Below are 20,893 nucleotides of genomic sequence, written 5' to 3'. Positions count from 1 at the left end.
GCTCCCCCAGGGGGACACAGCGCCGTGCACCGCGTGTGCGCACGGCATCGCGCAGGCTGCTGCAGGGCACTCGCACAGACACGCAGCGGCCGTCACAGCGACACATGCACAGGGACTGTCACACGCGCACAGACACCGGCACTTACGCACACCGCAGCGCGGTGTTTGAACTCACACTAAACAGACTGGCGCCGCTGCTTGTATTTGCAGCGCTCTACACACACCCCCATACACTTTTCCACACGCACGCGAGTGCTCACTCACACCGTGCACCACATCTCTGTGCGTGCCGCGCTCACATAGGCACCCACACGGCACCCGTTCCCACATGGCCTCACAGACCTGCCGGCACCACGTGCATCCCCACGCACTGTGCACGCAGCCACACATCCGTGGCCATGCACTTTTAGACACTTAACACACACATTTCTTGCACGGACACACACACACACAGAGCCCCAGGGTCTGGAACAGCCTATGCACTTCAGGGCTGATAAGCAGTATGCAGGGAAGCACTGTGTGACACTCCTGGGTTTGTTGCCTGTGTTACATGGATATGGAGTATATGCATGTATCCTTATCAGCAAAGGTTTACCCGTAGGGCAAATGGTGTGGTGCCTGGTGGCGAGTTTCCTTTGATGTGCCTTGTGGCTATGGGGCGTGTGTGTACAGAGGCCTGGGTTTGTTAGATGGGTACACAGACATGGCGTGTGTGTGTGTGTGTGTGTGTGTATGCTTCTGTAGCTCTGGATGCGGGGCTGAGACTCTGCTTATAGTGGGTAATGGAGAAGAAAGGCAAGGAAATTAAGTTTTAGAGGATATGAATATTAAGGCTAATGGGCGCACATCCTCCCAGTGAGCTCTCTCCTGCGCTTCCGTAATGTGCTGATCATCATGGGGTTTGGAGCAGATGGCTGGAATAGACCCATGTGTCACAATTTGGCTACGAGTTCAAGCTGTTGAATTGCAGTGTTGTGCTTTCTAGCTCGGTGACCAGTGAGCCAGCCTAACACACGATGTTGATCTTCTCTCAGGGGCAGGCAGGAGCGGCATTTTGGACAAGGCCTGGGAGCTCCTTGTAATGCTAGAAGTGTCTGAACTGCAGCAGGAGAGGCTCTTAATATCATGTGCAAGCAGTAGTGGTGGGTATCAATAGCCTCTTCAGATAGTTAGGATGGAAAAACATTGTCTTGCTTAACTGGCACCTGTGCTTAAATTAGATATTTGACTAAGTTGTGACTTACAGGCACATCTATCTGAACAAAATCTCATTTATCAGTTCTAGGTCAGCAACAAAAGTACCTTGTTCTGTGTGAACTAGGAGAGAAATCCTAGCAATCAGTTAATTTTACTGCTGCTCTTGTTCTGTTTTGTGTGCTCTTTGTGGAAAGCAGGTGCTTGACACTGAATACTGAAATAACACAAAAGTAGTTATTTTTTATTACCAGAGTAGTTTTCCTACTTGAGAACATTTATCAATATTTTATCTAAGTTTTTCAAAACTACTCCTTGCAATTAAAATGAGACCAATTTTACAGAAATAGCCTCACATCTAGGAAGCAGAGTATTTGAGATGCAGTTCAATAGGAGCTGCTTTAAGTTAAGGAACTTTGAGATGAGATGCAGGGTACCAAAATTTGCATAGTCCTGTTAGACTTACGGCTGTTTAAGATTTCAAAGACCACACTAGTGGTATAGTATAGTATATATAGTATAATATAGTAAGTATAATAGCAGCTTATGGTGGGTGGAGCTATTTAAAAATATTGTAAAAAATCTTTTAACACTAGTGTAATATTATAGTATATATAGTATAATATAGTATGTATAATAGCAGCTTATGGTGGGTGGAGCTATTTAAAAATATTGTAAAAAATCTTTTAAATCACTTGATAGTGCTAGATAGATGATCATATTTCATATGAAAAGCTGTTCATAACTGCAACCATGAAGTTAGTTCTGCTCAGTTTGCAGCATCATGGGACTGACAGATAATCAATTGTTCATTTCTTCAGTTCGAGCAATTCCCATATGGCCCATATAACCTATGCACTATATATAGATTCTGTAGATTTGACTGACAGATTCTGAGCAATCCAAGCATGACTGTTAGTATTTTGAGACTGTTTTGATTTTCTTAAAATCCGACAGATGCAGTAGAGAATGAGCAGCTGTTCTTACATATATAAATATGGAGATAGTATATATGCATTCTATATATATGTAATATATAATATATAGCTATATAGAAGTTGTTAATACACAGATAATATATAAACCATTCACATCAATTAAGATTGTGAATTTTATGGAATTTACATTCACATGGATGCTGACAATATTTTGTTTTCTGTTTGGACTCTCTTTCACAAGTCTCAGTGATGTCATTGTTCTTAGTAGGGTCTTGAGACATGCATGAACGACCATAAAAACGTAATGGCTTCTGTATGCTATGCCAGTAAAGAAGGACTTTATGCCTTTGAATTTGGGCATGGGTAGCAACTGTGGCCTATAAATTCAAGAAGGTTGTTTTAAACATTGTTCTTGAGTCTGTCTGCAGAGCATGAGATCACCGGTCACTATTGCAGAGACTGGATGACGGACAAATAGTGCTCTGTGACTCAGATGGCCTCATCACGAAAGGGTTGCCAAGCCTTAAAGCTCACAGTTTACCTGCAGTGAACTGCACCCTTCTCCCATGCAGCAGATCCTGCCAGACTGCACCTTTGGGCTCTTCCCCTCAGCCTCCAGCCTCAGCCCCTCTCTGCCCACACACTCCAACTCCAAGAACCCTCTCAAGGGCCCATCAGGTACAGTCAGACACTGGCTGTCACTGGTAGGCCCTGTGCTGGGGAAAGGGAGACGTGACCAAAGGGCATAAGGTTGGTAGCAAAGTGTGTGCATAGTGGGTAGGTGAGCCTTAGGAGCTGGCTGGCTGGCTCACACTGCCTGCACATGCAATTCCCAGGTAAACTAGAGGGCTTCTAATGATTTCAGTGACTTTAATCTACCAGCAGGACACAAAACTTACATATGTGGTTGCTGGTGAGGAACAGGCTGTGTATTCTGTCGCTCTGATCTGCACCATGGCAGTGTGCTGAGTGGAGACATGATCTAATCCGGAATAACTGTCTAGAGAGAGATCTGGGGAGGTACCCCTTATGGTAAGTGTGGATGAGAGTAAGGATTTGATTTCCCAGCTGGAACGTCTGGTAGCTATGAGATGCAGCTTACACAGTACGCAGCATTTTCCTTGTGATTAACAGTTTTCAAATCTTGGCTTATACTTTAGCCAAAAACAGGTGGTGAAAATTGTCAGGGAGAGAGAGGAAGATTGGGTGTCACTGACACTATTTCCAGATTTTGTAATGAATATTTCCAGAATCTTTTAAAAGATTGCCTTTTCTTCTGAAATATTCTGTCTTTTACAAAGTTTAGAAAGTTACCTGGATTTTCAAATGTTGGTTTTATAAATAATACATTTTACTAGCAGCTAGACTATCTAATAAATTAAAAATTACTGCTATTTATCTTTACTGAGATGTTTATGTATTTATTCAGGTTTTGACATCTTTGCACTGTTGTCTTCTATGAACTTTTTGCCTGGTCAGTGGAGTTGCTACAATTCGGACTTTAGAAGCAAGCAAACCAAAGATTAGCAATGGCTGCTGTGAGGAGGAGGGAAGCAGGACAGGCTGTGTGTTTGGATAGAACACTCACCTGTTGCAGCCAAAGGTGGGGTTTAGCAGACAGTAATACAGTTACCAACAGTTTCACCATTTTCCCTTAATTACCCTGGAACTTTTCTAGTGTTTATAAGCATATGAGAGACTCTGCTTACCTCAAAAACTTGCTTGACTTTTGTAGAAATTCTTTGTAGTGGACTTCTACAGTGCAGGCACTGCTGGTCAGTGCCATAGAAGCAATATCTGAGTGGCCAGTGCTAACACTGTTTCTCTTCTCCCTACTTTGCAGAGTTCTTGGTTCACTTCTAAAGCTTTACACCAAACAGTCTGTCTTCTTTTCACATCTTGGAACTTTTCCAGGCTCCTCTTTCCATGCTGTTGCCCTTATCCTCTCTCTTTTTTCACAGCTCTTGTGAGCAGATTACATCTGCAGATTGTGCTGTGTTCATGTTATTTCCAGAAATTCTTGGTTTGTATCAAATAACATGGAGTCCCAAGTATCTCAAAGATTGTGCTCACCACTTCTATTCACAAAAAGAAAAAAAGAACACTTTCCAGCAATGATTTTTCAAACTCATGTATTTTACAGATACCTTGAAAGATTCTTTCCCAACAAAACCACATTTTTCAAGTGGAGAAGTGTGCTTGTGAGACATGGAAAGAAATTGCTTTTCGTTTTTCAAGTTAGTATGGAGAAGCAGACTGTTGTATTAATATTCCGCATTTGAACAGATGAATTTTAATTAAACAAATGGAAGCATTACAGGATTTTTCTGAGATACTAGTACATTTAGTATTTAGTACATTCTACGCAAAATTAATATTTTTAAACAATATAATGTGAATTTCTGTTTAATCTTTGAGTATTTTGCTTAAGATGAACAAAGTGCTGTGGTTTGGAGATTGTTTTCAAAAAAGTCCTTTTTTTTCCCCATATGCTACCTCATACAGTGGAAATATTTATTGCAACATATCTGTCATTCAGTTTTCAAAGTGTACCAGTGGGCAGCTGTTTGTATTTACTGGAATGTGCTAGACAGAAGAATCTCAAATCCAAGTCCTCCTTTGGCTCCTAGTCAGGGGTGATGTTTGACAGAAATGTTTGGTAAGTGTTCTTATAACTATGTTATAACATCTGAATCAGCCTGTGCTAATTTCACATGTTCATAGGATGAAACAGGGGGACTTGGCAGCATTTCTTTTTTTGCCCCTTTTTTTGGGGTGGGGGGGAGGGATATTTTGCAAATAGTACTTAATCCTGTTGGTTGAACGGCATCATAATAACCTTGGAGAAATGAGACAGCCCATGTGTTTTGAGAGAGCAAACTCTAGCAGCTTAAACAAAGGCCTTATTATCTATGCCTGACTAGGCAGAAGTGGAAATATTCTCAAGACTCAGAACCTAAGCTGGATACTGGCAAATGCTCCGGGATGATGGTGGCAATGCACCAGCAGTGTGGTCTGCGAGAGGTACTAACAGCATTTGCTGGGATCCACGTCATGCTGGGGGCAGTCTAAAGCAAGATCTGCACAGACAAAAGTGTTCTGCCACAGAACGTGCTGGCATCTTCACCCTGGAGGTGCCTGCCTGTTTCTGGCTTGAAAAAGTAGATTATAGTAAGAGAAGCAGATTAAAAAGTAGATTACAATAATAGAAAAATGACTAAAAAGCAGCATGAAATTGCACCTATACTATCCATTACTTCTCTAAGGCTAGAACCTGCAATGCGAGCAACACTGAAACTTAAAGCTGGTAAATCAATTATGATTTGTAAACCAGACGGCTGAGATTCACCTCTGAAGTGTCGCCAACCCCCCAGGGTGGCTTCTATACCAAGTTGTAGCATAGAGACAGTTATGGCAGCATAACGCAATTATCACACACGTCAAGGAGCTGATGATCAGCTGTTTCATCCTGAAGTATTATGGTGTGAATGAAAATGAAATATGTAAGGCACTGGACAGTGTGTTCCCTGTAATACAATGCCTGGGACTGGGATACCATTCCTAGAAAAGCTCTGTCAGTAATTTTCTCATAATAGTAATGATTTTCAGCAGTACTAAGGTATCTCAGAGTTGGAAGGAAATTTTTATAAAAGGCCTTACTCATGGAAAGTTTGACTAATATTTGCAGGTAGTAAAATCATGCAGGTAGAAAACACCTTTAAATTCAGGGAATTTTTTGAAGGCCCCAGGAGCCTTTAGCACATTCTGTGACAATTTCTGTGCCACAGTTTTGCTATACACAACAAGGATGGTACTGAGACAGATACACTGCTGACATTTTATTTAAGGTAGCTCGAGGCATGAAGCTATAGCAGCTGAGCAAGGACATGAGATTCTCAACTTTTCAGAAATACGGAAAAAATAGCAAGCCAGAGAAGATACCAGGTGAGGTAGCTGTATCTTGGTTACAATGGCAAGACTGGAAAAAGTGTGACGACAAACTCTAGAAGACAGAGATTTACAAGTACTAATAGTGATGGTTGATCTGTCAAATTGTCCATACACTTGGAGACAAATCTTAGCTGTCTTTGGAAAATACTGAAACTGCCAAGAGAGCTAATGTACTCCTTAATATGATACACTGGTGGCCAAACTATAGTGCTCACCTCATGCAGAGCAGATGTTTTTTGAAAACCACATGTGGTGAAAATAGGATTTGAGGAATCTAGAAGCACCATCCCTTGGATCATAAACTGAACCCTTTCCTCAAGAAGATGTTTTCCTCAAGAGGTGAAGTTAGGTTTGCTCTTCCTATTATCTGGAGGCATTACTATTAGGTAGCTGCATCAGAGATGCAGCCACCGCAGTGGTGCTGAGGCAAGAATACAGGACAAGCCCTGGAGAATAGATGGAAAAGGCCAATAAGGCAGCAAGAAGTAGAAAAGAAGTGTTGAAAAGGTGCTTCAAAGAACTGGGAATAATTTGCTGCTCTATGAAGAGCAATCAGAACCACACTTTGGATGGACTTCAGTGCCATTTACATGTGTTACATCCACCATGGCCTGAACTTTTCCAGCCATATAGTGATTTCTTTCTCCTCCCTAAGTTGTGAAAGAGATATGGAAGCATCTGAGTTCCTACCTGATACATCTGTAAAAGTCTGTCCTAGCTGTGTGGGGAAATCAGCTGTCCAAATCATGGCACTAATGAGCTCATCTCAGTATCTTTACAGGCTTGTTGTGTAAACTTCAGACATCTCTGCTAAGTCACCTTGTCCAGAGGGAGAAATGGAACATTAAGGGCATGATCCGTCTGTCTTGCTTTCAATATGTGGTTTAGGACAAGGTAAATCCTGGTTTGTCTGTGGTTCCTCTCCAAGCGGAAAGGGGATCTAGAGAAATAGTATCGATGTTTATGGATTGCATACTGTATACATATTGCATCAAAGTGTACAGTAAGCGTGGTGAAATTATACTGATGATATCACATTTCATTTAAATAATTTATATTTATGTATCATATTCCAGAACAAATTGTTGTTTGATCTGTTTCCATGTCTTTAGAACTGGTGTATGTCAGCAGAACTGGGAATACCAAGAAGTTGCTATAGCTCAACCTTTCTGAGAGAGATAATTCATGTTAGTTCCAGCTTCAGAGCAACTGGGACCTCATCTCATTTACACTTGTATTTTAGGCTCCTCAAAGAACTGTCATCCTTTGTAGATCAGTGTAGCCAACCTCAGTTCTGCCTCACTCATTGAGAATAGAGGGGGCAGTTAGTACAAAAGCAGATTTATGTGTAAGAATCCTGGTAGGTCTGAGCAGAATTCAGCTTCTTTATTCTTGTGGAGAATGGGACCTCTATATCACTTGTAAATATTAACGTGAAGTTAGAATATAGCATTATTCCAGATCATTCCCTTGTATGAGATACAATAAGAGAAAGACTCAAGGAAAGAACCTGACAGTACTGTGGAAGTAAAGAATGCGTTATGCATTTGCAGTGAAGAGGAATAGTTTGGAGACAAGATGAGCTATGAACCTGCAAAAGAAGTTGAAAGTCCTCTTGTGCTCAGTAACTATCTTTTCTGTGGGTTTAGAGATAACTTGCCTTGCCTTGGAGAAGATATGCTGTCAGGGCGACTAACCTGAACCCTCCCAAGAGCTATTAACGATTGGTGGATCATCAGCATAGACTCCTGAAGAGAGAGGAAGAAAGGAGCTACATTTTACTGCTCTTCAGTGTCCTAACTGGGTTTTAACAAAGCCTGTAGAAGATACAAGCTACTCTGTTACAGACAGGGAGAAGAGCTGTTGGTGTGGAGGCTATTTTATTTCTCATGTACAACTTAGCCACTAAATATGTGTGTACTTAAACAATTCCAGAAGCTAAACCATGTTTAACAGAAGAAAATACTTTGACTATACCAGAGTCTGCATTAAATTGAATCCCTTTCTCCAAGCTGTAGAGGTATAGAATTACAAGTGTAGGATTCCATATAGGTAGGATTGCAACTGGCAGTATTCTCTTCAGCAGCAAAGAATCTGTGGCTGACACTGTTGCCTTTTCTAAAGTGATGCTTTGATTTACGTGTTGACTTCGTCCCAAATTTTAGAAGCCAGCATTATCTGACACTTAATTCCCTTAATGTAACATCTTGTTAAGTGGTATTTTTTAAAAATGAAATATTCATAAAAAGCTAATAAAGCAAAGGTATCTACTTTAGCTTTTCGGTTTTGCTTTTGATAAAGAGTCACTATGGTGAATGTCAGAATTAACAAAGAACATTGTAAGAGTTGCAAATGGAGCCAGGGAGAGTAAAATGACATCTTATCTAGTTAAAACTGCTTTATGTAGCCCATAGAAATAGACCAAACTACCTTCATCATATTTGAGGCTGCAAAAGTAATGCTATGGATAAAATCACTGCTTTATATTAAGGAAGATTGACAGAATGGAGAAACACAAAATTCCATTACATTTCTCTCAAGAAATCATTTAAACATATTTTGATCCATGGAGCTAATATTCCCTATTATTTCTAACTGAAAACTAGGAAGCTACTTGTATGTGCAGGAATGGTTACAAACATTTCATAGGAAAGTGATGTCCAGTGTTCTTAAATTAATTACACAGATTTCTCACTTGTTTTACCTTTTCCCATGAGAATTTTCAAAAACCAGTAAGAGTGACTAATTTTACAATCATTTTCCAGGCAGGAAGGAATAAATTTTCCAATACAGAAGTTTAAAACTTTGGGTAGTATGTTTAACAATGTGTGGCATCATGTGAAGAGAATTTATGTAGAATTCAGACTGAAAATGAGCTGTCTGTATCCAGATCTTCTTAAGTGTGACTATAAATAGAAAACCGAAAAAAGAGAGTTCTTAAAAGGCATAATATAACTATCACAACTGTAAGGCTTAATTACTTTGTGAATTAATCTTTGAAGAAGAATTGCTTCAGAATGGGCAGTTTTCACCACTGTGAAGCAGATAATTCAATTCATGTGTTTGTACCATCAGCTACAACAGATTCAGAGTTTTGCAGAAGAAATATGTAAATAGAATAACAAATGAGTAAGAATGTAATTAATATGACAACCAGCTAGTTTTATTTCAGGATTATACACAGAAAGAGAAATCAGATAAAATAAATATAAACTAATTTGAACAAAATTAGTCCATTGTGTCAGCAATGTAACCAGCAGAAAACATCCGATTTCCTAAATGGGAAAGGAAGAATGAAATATAACAGTTTATAAATGAAGTACTGCCTATGTCTATAATTAGATGGAATCTCAATAAAACCACTTAAATTCTATTAGACACTTTACAGATTATGATTTGAAATTATTTGCTTACATAAGATGATGGAAACGGTGCAGTGTAGAAAGGAATGAAATACCTAATTTGGATTTGTCCACAAAACAGAGGCTGACCAAAAGAAAACAGTGTTACCAAAGAAACTGGAATTGAGTTTTCCCTGTGACAAGTAATGCTAGCAATATATCATAGAGAGTGCATGCTAATTTTCTAAATGGTAGATGTTTATAGAAATGCCATTCCTGGAATAGAAACCTCCAAGTATAGAGCCTGAAGCGTACTACTGTTCAAGTGTAACCAACCACTCTGCTGTGTTTAACACTAGTCCAAATAATTCCAAAACAAAGCCAAATAGCTTGCAAACTGCATGGTCATGCTCTTTCTTAATTAAATTACCTGGCATATATCCTTAACACGTGTAAAGCAGAAAGGGCAAGTGGGTAACTAGAATAAAAAAATACTGACTCCAGTGTTGGAATTGCTGTTGCTCCCAGTGATGTGCTCCCCCTTAATCAGAGGTTGCTTTCCCAGGAAAGTCGAGTGGAGTGTTTATGAGCGTACCTTGGTTGCTTGAGTGCAAATCCAGATCCTGTCTTTCCCAGTTTTACTGCCATTTGAACGAGATGGTTGGGCATTGGGCTGGAGTGGCTGAGCCATGATCAAACTGTCCTCCTGCCTGGCTCTCCCCTGGGGGCAGCAACCCTTGGCAGAGGGGCAGCAAGGAACATTGGGGCACCTTTAGCAGCAGCTCCCTTTCAGCTGTGCATGGCTGTCCTTAGGTGAAAGCTGTGTTACTAAACTGTTGAAACCCAGAAATATTTATTTTGTCACAGGTGATGACAGGAATCTTATCTGCCTGATTTAAATGGTCAAAAATGAAGAACTGTTCTATTAAGTTTCAAAAAAATATTTTAAGTATGGCCCTTAAGTCTATAACACTATTTTTTTATTCTCATGCTGATGTGACTTTCTTCATCTAAGCTGTCATATGAAATATGCAGTAGTGAGCAGCCAATGTATTTTTCTTCTTGACTCTGGTGAACAAATGCCAGACTTGTCTTAATCAAAGGCAAATGTGCATAGGTTTAATGAGATAGAAGTGAATTCCTCAGAGAATCAGCTTTAAACAATTGTGAGAATGATTTGATGTCTGCTGTTTGGTGACTGCACGTTGATGCTTTGCATTGTCATCAGTGGTGATATATAAAACTTGGGGTCTTCCTGATCTCCATACTTTTCCTTATTCCTGTTGCCTCTGTGCTGTTGATACATTCAAACTAGACATCCAGCACAGCATCTGCTGCCTCTGAAAACAAATTCTGGAAATAACCATGTGGGCTGAGACTCTCAGCATAGTTTAAACTGCCCTTTGGAGGGAAGGAGATTTATTCTTGACACCATAAGTCAAATAAGGCTGTGCATGTTGTATATTTAAAGCTGCTTCTAAATCTGTATCTCTGCAACATAGCAAAAATACTCTTGAGTCACATTCAGTTCCTTTCTTCTCAAAAAATAAATGTGGAAGTGCATCACAGCTTTTTGGTTTAGAGTGGAAAGAATGCTGAATGGCTTTTCTCTCATGAAAAAGAAACCAACCAATCCAGGATGGAATACAGAGGTTAAAGTGGTTACTGAACACATTTTTTTTTCAGAAATAGTAAATATCTAGAAATTTCTTTCCACTGAATCCATCCTGTTGAGTGTACACTGCACAACAAAAACATACTGTGTTTTCTGACTTAAGCAACTGACAAATGAGGTAGTTGAGAAGACAAGCAGTAAAAATAGTTTGTGTGAAGCCTGTGGAATAGTACAAATCTTTTGCTAATTACAGAGCAGTTTTGTGAGTCTATTCTACACTAAAATGATTTTAAATGTTTATATTCAGTTTTGATGAGTATCCTGTAATTTCCTCTTTTCTCTTTTTGATGGACAGACAAGGAAATCAGAATCATATTTAATTTAACATAAAATTAGTCTCCAACAAGAAGTTTTGTGCCTGCTATACACTGCAATAACTGACAATGCTAGAAGTACTCTTAGGCTGGGGATTTATTCTCTAACATATATGTGGCAATGTGCACTTCAACTATTTTTTGCATGCCAGATGCACCACCTTTCAAATAGACTGGTGTGGATTATTTGCACGGATGCAATATAAATTAGACTGAGCAACTAGTCTAGCTTGTTGCTTTTCCTTTTTAAAATTTAGTATCTATTTTGACTTTTTTGTTCAAGTCAGATCAGTTTGCCAGACAAAGTTCACAGGTGGTGTACAAAAGAAGTACCACCACAGCTGAGGGCAGAGTGCACTGTGTCTCAAGGGCGTGAATAAACAGTGGCAAAAGAGAAGGGAGACAATATCTTGCAGTGACAGGGCCACAGAGATGTTGTGTCATGAGACTACTACCAGAGGAACAGTGATGTGAGATCTGGTTCATTGTCTTTCTGGAACAGTATTTCTTATATTCCGGTACTGACATGATATTACCAGTTCTTTTCTTACTGGTGAGATCTTAAAACTTGTGCAGAGGAAATAGAAAATGCAAAGATCTTTTTTTTACTGTGAGCTGCAAACTGAAAAAAAATAACTGTGGAGAAATTTCACAAATATTTTAAGAGGGACTGGAACATTTTCATGTTGTATCTTGCTCAAGCTTTTGTGAAGACAATTTTAGGTTCATTTGACTTCTGGCATTCATTAAGCATCTCTATACTGGAGCAGTAACCTGTAAAGTCTTCTTGACTTCTATATTTGACACTCTTGGCAAGAGTGACAAAATGTACTTGCCAAATAATTATCTCCCATGGCAAGTCACTGAAGAGATGGAAAAACACTGAGAGAAATTATCATACCTTTTAGGACAGTCATCATGTTCACAGAACTCCTTTTGAATTGCAAAAAGTGTGTTTTTTAAAAATAAAAACGTATCTGTAAAAGAGGTTATTGAAAATGACTGTCTGCAACAATTTATGTTACATAATCTGGTGTGTGTATGTGAAGATGACTGGCATATAAAATACCATTGCCAAAATCTGCCCTTTTTGAGATCAGTCCAGGAAAATAAATCACAGAATTTGCTTTCTTTTTGGTGACTTTCAATAGTATTTTTTGCTCCTGCAATGATATTTACTTACCATTTTGGTGCATGAGCAACAGTATTTCTTTATTCAGGGAACTTTTAACTTTTCAAATTGAGTTTGCAGAGGTTAATATAGGGATTATAGTATATGTTTGTCTGCAGCAGAGAGATTTAAGCTCAGTAATAAAGGACTTTCTTATCAGTTTGGTGTTCTTAAATTAAGAATTAGGGAAAAAAGTTAATGATTTACAGTAGGAAGCAAGGACAGCCTAGACTTTAACCTGTGCCTCAGGGTCAGTGAAGTGTATGACCTGTGCATGTTGTGCTGTGACCTCCTGGCCCAGCACAGCTTCCTGGGGGCTTCTCCAGGCTCCTGCAAAGGCCAGAGGCTGCTCAGCCATCGTGTGACCACAGGCCAAGGTCCCAGGGCTCTGAGACTGGGGAAGGGCATCGGCATAGCCACAGCATGGGCTCTGAGATACAACTCAGGGATCCCAGGTGGCAGTAGAGGAGGCAGCAGCTCTGTGCTCCTCCTCACTCAACACTCTCTGCCACCCCAGTCTCTGTTCCAGCAAGCCTCTGTCTGTCCTGAGGCTGGACCTGTGTCTTTGTCCCTTTTCAACCTCCAGCTGTTCTGGAAACCAAAATTCCATGCTCCTGTAATATTCTCCCATCTCCTCCCATCCCTACATACTTATCTTCCTACATCCCTAAATATCGACCTCCCTACACACATTTCATGCTTTGTGTTGTCCCTAATGGTCCGATTAATTCCTCTTTGGTAACTATACAGGTTAAGGAATTTCCTGACATTTACACCACTGGTCTTTCTGGAAGAAAAGCTCTTCCTACCCACAGGAGATTGCCAGCAGCTCATAAGGTTGGGTTTTTCAATCTAGGATCAGTGGGAATGCTGTTACAACACTGCTGTAGTCAGCAGTGGATTTTGCCTTCACAGCAGAACAGGGCTTTCAGGATAGTTTTTGTGTGTTTTGTATATACAAAAATATGCATATACAGAGTATATACAGAGAGAGGCTTAGCCAGCCCAGTGTGGAATTTTACTGGAGAGAGCAGTAAATAGTTTTCGCAGGCAGGGAAGCAGCTTGTTAATGTGGTGCAGAATGCATCCACATGCTTTTCTAACTTCACATCAGGCCTTATTCCCTGCTATTCCCACTTCCCCTGCCTGCTTCTTGGCTCTTTTATTGAACAGGTAGAGGTTAAAAACTGCATTGCAATCCCTTCTGCAAAATTCTGAATAACACGGTCATTTTGCTCTAAATACACATTTTCCCATTCTTAAATGAAGCCATATTCAGCATAAATTATGTCTGTTAATGTATATCTGGTATTCTGTCTGACATTTTATGTTTGCGTAGCATTGGTAGTGCAAATTAGTTAAGAAAAATAATGGTGCTACAGAGTGGATTTCTTTATTGAAACGGAGTAAGATTTTCATAACATTGAAAATGGAAGAAGGTTTTTACAAGAATAAACTATATCTAATTTTAAGTTAAGCCCTTGAAAGATGGGTGAAATATGGCATGACAGATATTTCTTTAAAATGAATCCTTTATTGCATTTTACAAGTGGAAAAAAAGAAAGGACATAAAGAAAAGGAAAGGGTAACAGACTGTAGTTTGTATGGTTGTAGACAGTAAGAGGAGGAGGATAACTGAGAATCCTGTACAATGAAGTGATAAAAGGAAAGGAAGATTTATTCAAGGTTGTACCAGGGTGTTTTATAAGCTAATAATAGTCTTACATTTGAAAAGGGGACATAGAGATTAGATTTAATGAGAAACTTTCCAACAGAAAGATTTGACAGTGGAATAGTCTGTCAAAATGGTCATTGAAGTATGATCACAAGAAATGTTCAGGAAGAGAGAAGATAAAACTCTCAAGTGAGTAGTGAGAGCAGAGATTAACTAGACCTGCTTATAGCCCTGGTGATACTGTTGGGCTTTGAATTTGTAAAAATAAATATAGTGCATTGTTTTATGCTATCTTCTCAGTCTCTATCCTTAAAAGTTATCTCCCTTCAAGCCTCTCCAACAAAAAAAAAAGGCATAAATATATTTTTCCTACTAACTCTTACTGGGATGAAGATAAATGATGATCCTGATATTTCTTGTATTGCAAGAACTAATTAGGAAACTCAAGAAGTGTGTATGTGAATTTGAAATTATTTCATTCTCCCTCTCTCTGGGAAATACCAAGTGGATTCTCTGACACTGCAATTTTCTAATGCATAAGGACAGATACTGCAAATACTGGGGATCCTAGTTCCAAATATGCCACTTTTTACTAGCGAGTCGAAGATGTAAGTGCACAGCTTCTAGGGGTTTAATTTTCTGTTATCTCTTTCTAGCATTCTGCATACTGCAACAATAGCCCAGGTTGTTGAATTTACTTGTGCTCTGCTATTTCTAAAATGAATTTGTGCCTTTTGTTGGGAACAGTTAGAATGAAACTAGAGAAGAGGAACTAAAAAACACTATTGACCATATTTGTCTGCATCAATAAGGTCCCAAGGGTTGCATTTCAAAATAACCTTTGCTTTTTTGTGGTCCAAGATAGCCCAAATGCCTTTCAGAGCTGTTTCAGCCTTCCTTTGATCCATGACTAGCTACCTAATCCTCAAGGAGCTGTTCTCTTGAGAGAGAATTGATAGACTTAAGGGTTGCTGTGGTTATGTTCAGTTTCTCCTGACCGTATCCCTCGGTATCATTGGGAAAGAGGAGCACAGCACCTGTGTGAGGAGTGCCTTGCAGTATCCTCCAAAGGGAAGTGGAGACAGATTTTGAGCTGCTGTGGTGGGTTTAGAAATTCAACTCACTCTTCAGACTGCTGTGGAAAAGTCAATAGAACTGTTAGTCAAGAGAAACGGGGATAGAAGGCACTGCGACAGAACAACAGCAATGTCAAATGCCATTGGAAGGACAGGACAGGCTACTGGGTTTACATTTACCAAGGAAAGAAATAGGAATCAAGATAAAAGGCAGAGGAGAATGAGGATGGTGAATGGAGGTGTGTTTTACAAGAGAACTCTTTTATTGGAAAGGTTAATTGGATATTAAGATAATGTATCCAGTAAATTCTATTTCAATACTTTGCTTATAAATAGTTTAAAAATTATTTAGAAATTCCAGTGGTAGATGATTTAAAAGTCCTATGGCTATGTACTGTTGAGATCTGTATTACAAGAATTCAAGGCTGGATTTGATACATTTTGGAAGGGAGTGTCAAGAGGCTACATTTGTTACAGGAACTGGAATTGCTCTGACTTTTCCCAAAAGACAATTCAAGGAAATTATTTCTTAGACATTATTTCCTATAACTTCAGCAGAGATAGACTCTGATCATGTAAAAAAAAAAAATCTGCCTTTTGTTTCATACTGTCAAGGCCTGCTGCATCCTGCAGTAAGAATATATGTATAGAATCTCACTGAACACTTCTTCAAATTATTGCAATTGATTAGCCTTCAGGAAATAAAAAAGGGAGGAGAACAAAAGCTATTTTGTTTTTTCTGAACAGGTGTTGTACTGATTATATGCATAATTTAAACATTTAGTTGAGAAAAAGTCTCCTTATGGTTAAATTATCAGAAATTGCCTAGAATTTGCAGACAGTGACACTAGAGTTCATTGCAAGTCTTTTGAAATTCTGAATACATGTGCGGTTTTTATACTAAGATTTACTTGCATCTCAAGCAAGTTTTAAAAGCTGTTAAAATGCCAATATTCAGGCTATGCATAAAACATTTTTTTACTAGGTTTGCTTTATTATACAATCTTTAATGGATAACTGCACACCCTGTTTAAGCCAAAACCCAACCCAGTTCAGAGCTCTGTTTTGGTACAAAACATTTCACATTGTTCAGATTCTATCTTCTACATGTGTCTACACGTATTCTCTCTTCGTCTTTTGGCTGCAATAAAGAGAGATGGAAAACAGATGGAATACAGTTATAGAGATACAGTTAGATGGAATGAGGGGCGTAATGTGTTTGGTTTGTTTTATTTGATGCACGTATCTCTATCCCTAAAAACCTGAAGTTGCAACATTTTGGTTTTTCTAACTATTCAAGTAATTTCAGGCCTTGTTTTAAGGGGATATGCCACAGAGAATTTGAAGGTGGAAGGTTGCTTCAAACTAAGTGCAGGTCAGAATTGTTCAATTTTAAATGGTCTTCTCTGTATGACTAAACACATGACTAAGAGCAGCACTTGTTTCTTAACAATAGATTACTCTGGATCTTTTTCTCATCTTTGATCTTTTGCAGAGCTCAGCTAATATTGAAGCAGCACTACCCAACAAAACACTAGACATGTTAATGATATCTCCATTTACTGATCTACCCAAACAGTTATGCTGAATATTGTTCTCATGTGTAGAGGGCTTTTCCTCAGTAAATTCTTTTCTTTCCCTTTACAGATTTCAAGCATGTGTTTATTTTGCATCTGTCTTTCAAGCTATGTCATGTGGTATCCATTACTTAGCATCTGTGTTCATGGCTGTTACTCCTAACTTTGTATGTGGGTTCCCTGGAAATGTGAGTAGTGTTCTTTTCCACAACTCCTCTGCATCAAGTATAGAGGACATCTGGACACTATGGACATCAACAGAAAATTACATTGTAGTCCAGCTGGAAAATGGAGAAATTTGGGAACTTGATCAATGCAGCAGATCCAAACGAGAAGTTAGTTTGGATCTGGCATACGAATACAAAGGCAACAAGTCTGTATTTCCTTGTTCTGATGGATTTCTCTATGATGATACAAAGTGGAAGAGCACTGTTGTTACGCAGTGGGATCTGGTCTGTGACCGAGAATGGCTTGCAAAATTAATCCAGCCTACGTTCATGCTTGGAGTCTTGATTGGAGCAGTGATTTTTGGAGACATTGCTGACAGGTAAAGTTCCATCCTTTGATAACTGTAGCTTTAGACTACAGTAACTCCATGTGTATCTACCTGTTTTTGTTGTTTTCATTCACTATGTATTCATAACTACAAATGCAATATTCAGGAGGTTTGGATATTGCTTTATTCACAGATCTATTTAACTTGATTTCTTTTTCCAATAGCAAGTACCAATTTTAAAATGTATGCTCAAGTCATTTACTTTTAAAACTTTTCATACTTTATGTCATCCATTGTTCTAGGCCTTGATCCCTGAAAATGCCCTATGCAGCCAGTATTTGCCTTTAGATTTTGATTTATTTGTTTGTTTGTTTACTTATCTTAACAGGAAGAGCAATAGCTCATTGTAATAACAATGGTAAAACCTGAGGGGAGAATTTCACCTCATTTTTCATGAAGAGACATTCTTTGTAGAAATGCAGATTTTTATTTTGTAATATGACAGACAGCTGAAGGGCTACTAGAAGGTTAAATATCATGTATTTAAAATCACCTTTCCTAACCTCTGTCGTGAATACAGCTCCGTGGGGCTGATGCAAAGTCTTCAAGGGTTTAATCAAGCCCCACCTTCTCAAAATAAACATCCATACACTATTTTTCCTTGCTGTCCAATTGTATGTTTTCCCTGAAATATTAGCTTAAACTTCAGTCTCTTGAAAGCTAGTGCAGATAAGAGGCAAAATGGGTGTGGGTGAGCTGTGCTGTAGCTTCACTTATTTACCAGCATGTACAAAGTTCTGTTTGAGCATGAGGAGCATCAGTCCTGGAGCAACTCGACCCGAGCAGTCCCTTGCTCATGGTTCCAAGGCCCATTCCCGTCTAATGCTTCCTCCCTGGGTGGTATCTCAGATCATGCACTGAAATCCAACATCAGAGCTGGACCCAGAAACAACATTGAGACTCAGGGTGTACATCTGTATCCTCCTGCCTCAGTTGGTTTTCTCTCTTAACACAAACATATTCCTGCCTCAGAAGAACACCCAGCCATGCCCATCTGTCCATATGAGAATCAAATATCTAAGCTACATCATACTAGGTTTTGTCTTGGGCACTTTCTGTACCTGTGCTTTGCTTTGAAGGCTGGTTTAGAGTTCTTTATGTCTTTCTATAAAGGAGCTTGTTGACTGACAGTTCTGTTGCGTGGAGGGGGATGTTTCATCCCACATCTAACGGTGTAAGCAGAACAAGGAGATCAGGCATGTTGTTTTCTGATTTTCCTTCATTAGCACAACACTACAGTGACAGTCACAACATGGGAATGCAACAGTAATGATGAGCATTTTTATTTTTTAATTTGGCTTTTAGAACACATGGAATCAATCTGGCTCCCAATCCCAGGCTTTGTAAAACCGTACTTAGTACAAAACCAGAATATAATGCCAACATCTGTTTTAAGTCCCTCTAAATAATTCATAACTTTATTAAATAATACTTGGACATGACTTATAAGGTTAGGATTGTATTGTTCTCATTTCCATTAATTCAAGCCACGGGCAGCCAGTTAAGATAATACACACATTCTGAGTTGCAGATTCACAGCTGCAGACTTTACAGCTGAAAGTTATTATTTTCTGAGACATCCTGGCTCATGGGAAATAAGTTTGTGTGTTCCTCCCACTATCAATTAAGGGATTTCCCAACAGAAGAGCTCTGATAGCTAAGACTTACTGGTATCTTTTCTGGCAGGGATCAAAGACCAAATCATGACTCCAGGTCAAGGCTGGAGAAAAATAAAAGAAATTTTACTGGAGTACCAAATACTCACAGGAAAAAAAAAAAAACCCACTCTGAAAGTCCTCAAACTCTCTGTCTTAAAGTAATATCCCCATTTGTGAAAAGCTGTTTGCAATGGAGGCGATAATAGGAGATAATAAGAGACAAGTGAATTATTATCAGCGAAGAAAAATAATTCCACGCAGTTTGTGTTACAGAGCGTTTGTAGATAGAATGTAGTGAATTCCCAATAGAGTCTTGTATATCTACTGCTGAAGCTAGTATTTGACATGATTTTTTTTGCTGTTAGTATACTATCTTCCTGGATTTCTGTGTTTTTATATGCATGCATGTGTGCTGTCAGAAATCAGAAAATTACGGGGAACTATGTGATTGTCATTTTTTAGATAATTCGATTTTAAAGAACTGGACAAAGATATGTTACAGAAACCTTCCATTACTATCCAAATTGGTTGTTGCTTTGGCAAAAGATAGCATGTGTTATCACAGCTAACTTGTTAGAAATTATCAACATGATGCTACTTAATACAAAATATCTGAAAAACTGATTTATGTCCTCATAAATAAGAGTAAATTTACCAATCAGTTATGTAGAAGTTAAAACTGGAGGTGAACATATGTAATGCTCACTGCACGTTGCTTCCAGCCAAGAATTGTGAAATGGAAGTTCCATCCATCCTTTTTCTTGGAAGTTGGAATTACTGACAAATTAATACAGGTAACTGAACCAGAGTTTCTGTGGTGAGTTGTTAAACTTCCAGCTAGGCTCTCTGGAGTTGCAGGTGTATTTTAATAGAATGTTTGCAGTTATTCATGATTTCATTACTGCTGTAATTTGCAGACTGGGAAGACAGCGTGTTATATGGTTCACAAGTGCGGGTCAGTTTGTATTTGGCATCGCAGTGGCCTTCACATTTGACTACTACGGTTTCGTGATTGTGCGCTTTCTCCTTGCTATGGTAAGAAAGGATGTTCACCCCGGCTCTTTTTACATGTCATTTCTTACCCCTTCTCAGGAAAACCTCCCTTTTGTTATTATTTCCTCCCCTACTTCATTATTCTAAAGCCCCATTTGTTGCACTTATTTCAGCAGAGCAGGGAGAGTCTGAATGTTCTTGGACCACAGCAGTTTTCCTCTTTGAATTAATAGAAAGCATCCGTATGAAGCAGTGTTTGGTACTTCCTCCATCCCAACCTCTGCTGGACTGGTAATTAAATACCAAGTGTGAGCAGCAAACTCTGGATTCTGCATTGCAGCTGCTGTTGCATTTCTCCTTATTCTTAGAAATTGAATATATTTTTTTCTTAAACTAGCAAATCTGTAATAAGTATTATTTTTATCTCTACGGTTTTGATGGAGGAGAGATGCACATTTTCTCTTCCACGCATCTCTTTGGTCTTTTAAGCTGTATATGGAATACTAAATACATAGGTAGATATGTTTAACACCTAGATGTTTTATACTTTACTTAAGGGTATTTCAGTATATGTGTTTATGTGGACCCACACACACAATTTTATGTGTGTGTGGTATATATCCAATATCTGACACATATTTAATATTTATACACAGTAACCAAATTTAAATAACTATTTTACAGCCAAAAGTACATTATTTGTAGCTTTATATGCTTTATAATGCATAAAGAAATTAAATGCCATCACAAAAAAAAAAATCTAACTTATTTAAC

General features: G+C 38.8%; 1 protein-coding gene across 7 annotated transcripts in view; it reads left to right on the top strand.

Moving 5' to 3' along the window:
• SLC22A16 (solute carrier family 22 member 16) overlaps positions 1-20,893 on the top strand; it is a 36,760-nt gene that overhangs the window by 1,526 nt on the left and 14,341 nt on the right. For 3 of the 7 annotated variants that reach the window (XM_008637768.2, XM_017739729.1, XM_017739735.1), the window contains exons 1-3: positions 3,647-3,735; positions 16,983-17,459; positions 20,044-20,161. In XM_008637768.2, the coding sequence (XP_008635990.2) occupies positions 3,662-3,735; positions 16,983-17,459; positions 20,044-20,161 (669 nt within the window). In that variant the 5' untranslated portion in view covers positions 3,647-3,661. Of the gene's footprint in view, positions 1-1,034; positions 1,143-3,646; positions 3,736-6,852; positions 6,978-16,982; positions 17,460-20,043; positions 20,162-20,893 lie in introns of those variants that run through there. The other 4 variants (XM_017739731.1, XM_017739730.1, XM_017739734.1 and 1 more) reach the window with 3 other exon arrangements.

This window comes from Corvus brachyrhynchos, unplaced genomic scaffold (assembly GCF_000691975.1).
Source record: "Corvus brachyrhynchos isolate BGI_N302 unplaced genomic scaffold, ASM69197v1 scaffold14, whole genome shotgun sequence".
NCBI lineage: Eukaryota > Metazoa > Chordata > Aves > Passeriformes > Corvidae > Corvus > Corvus brachyrhynchos.
This window is presented reverse-complemented; position numbering and strand designations above follow the sequence as displayed.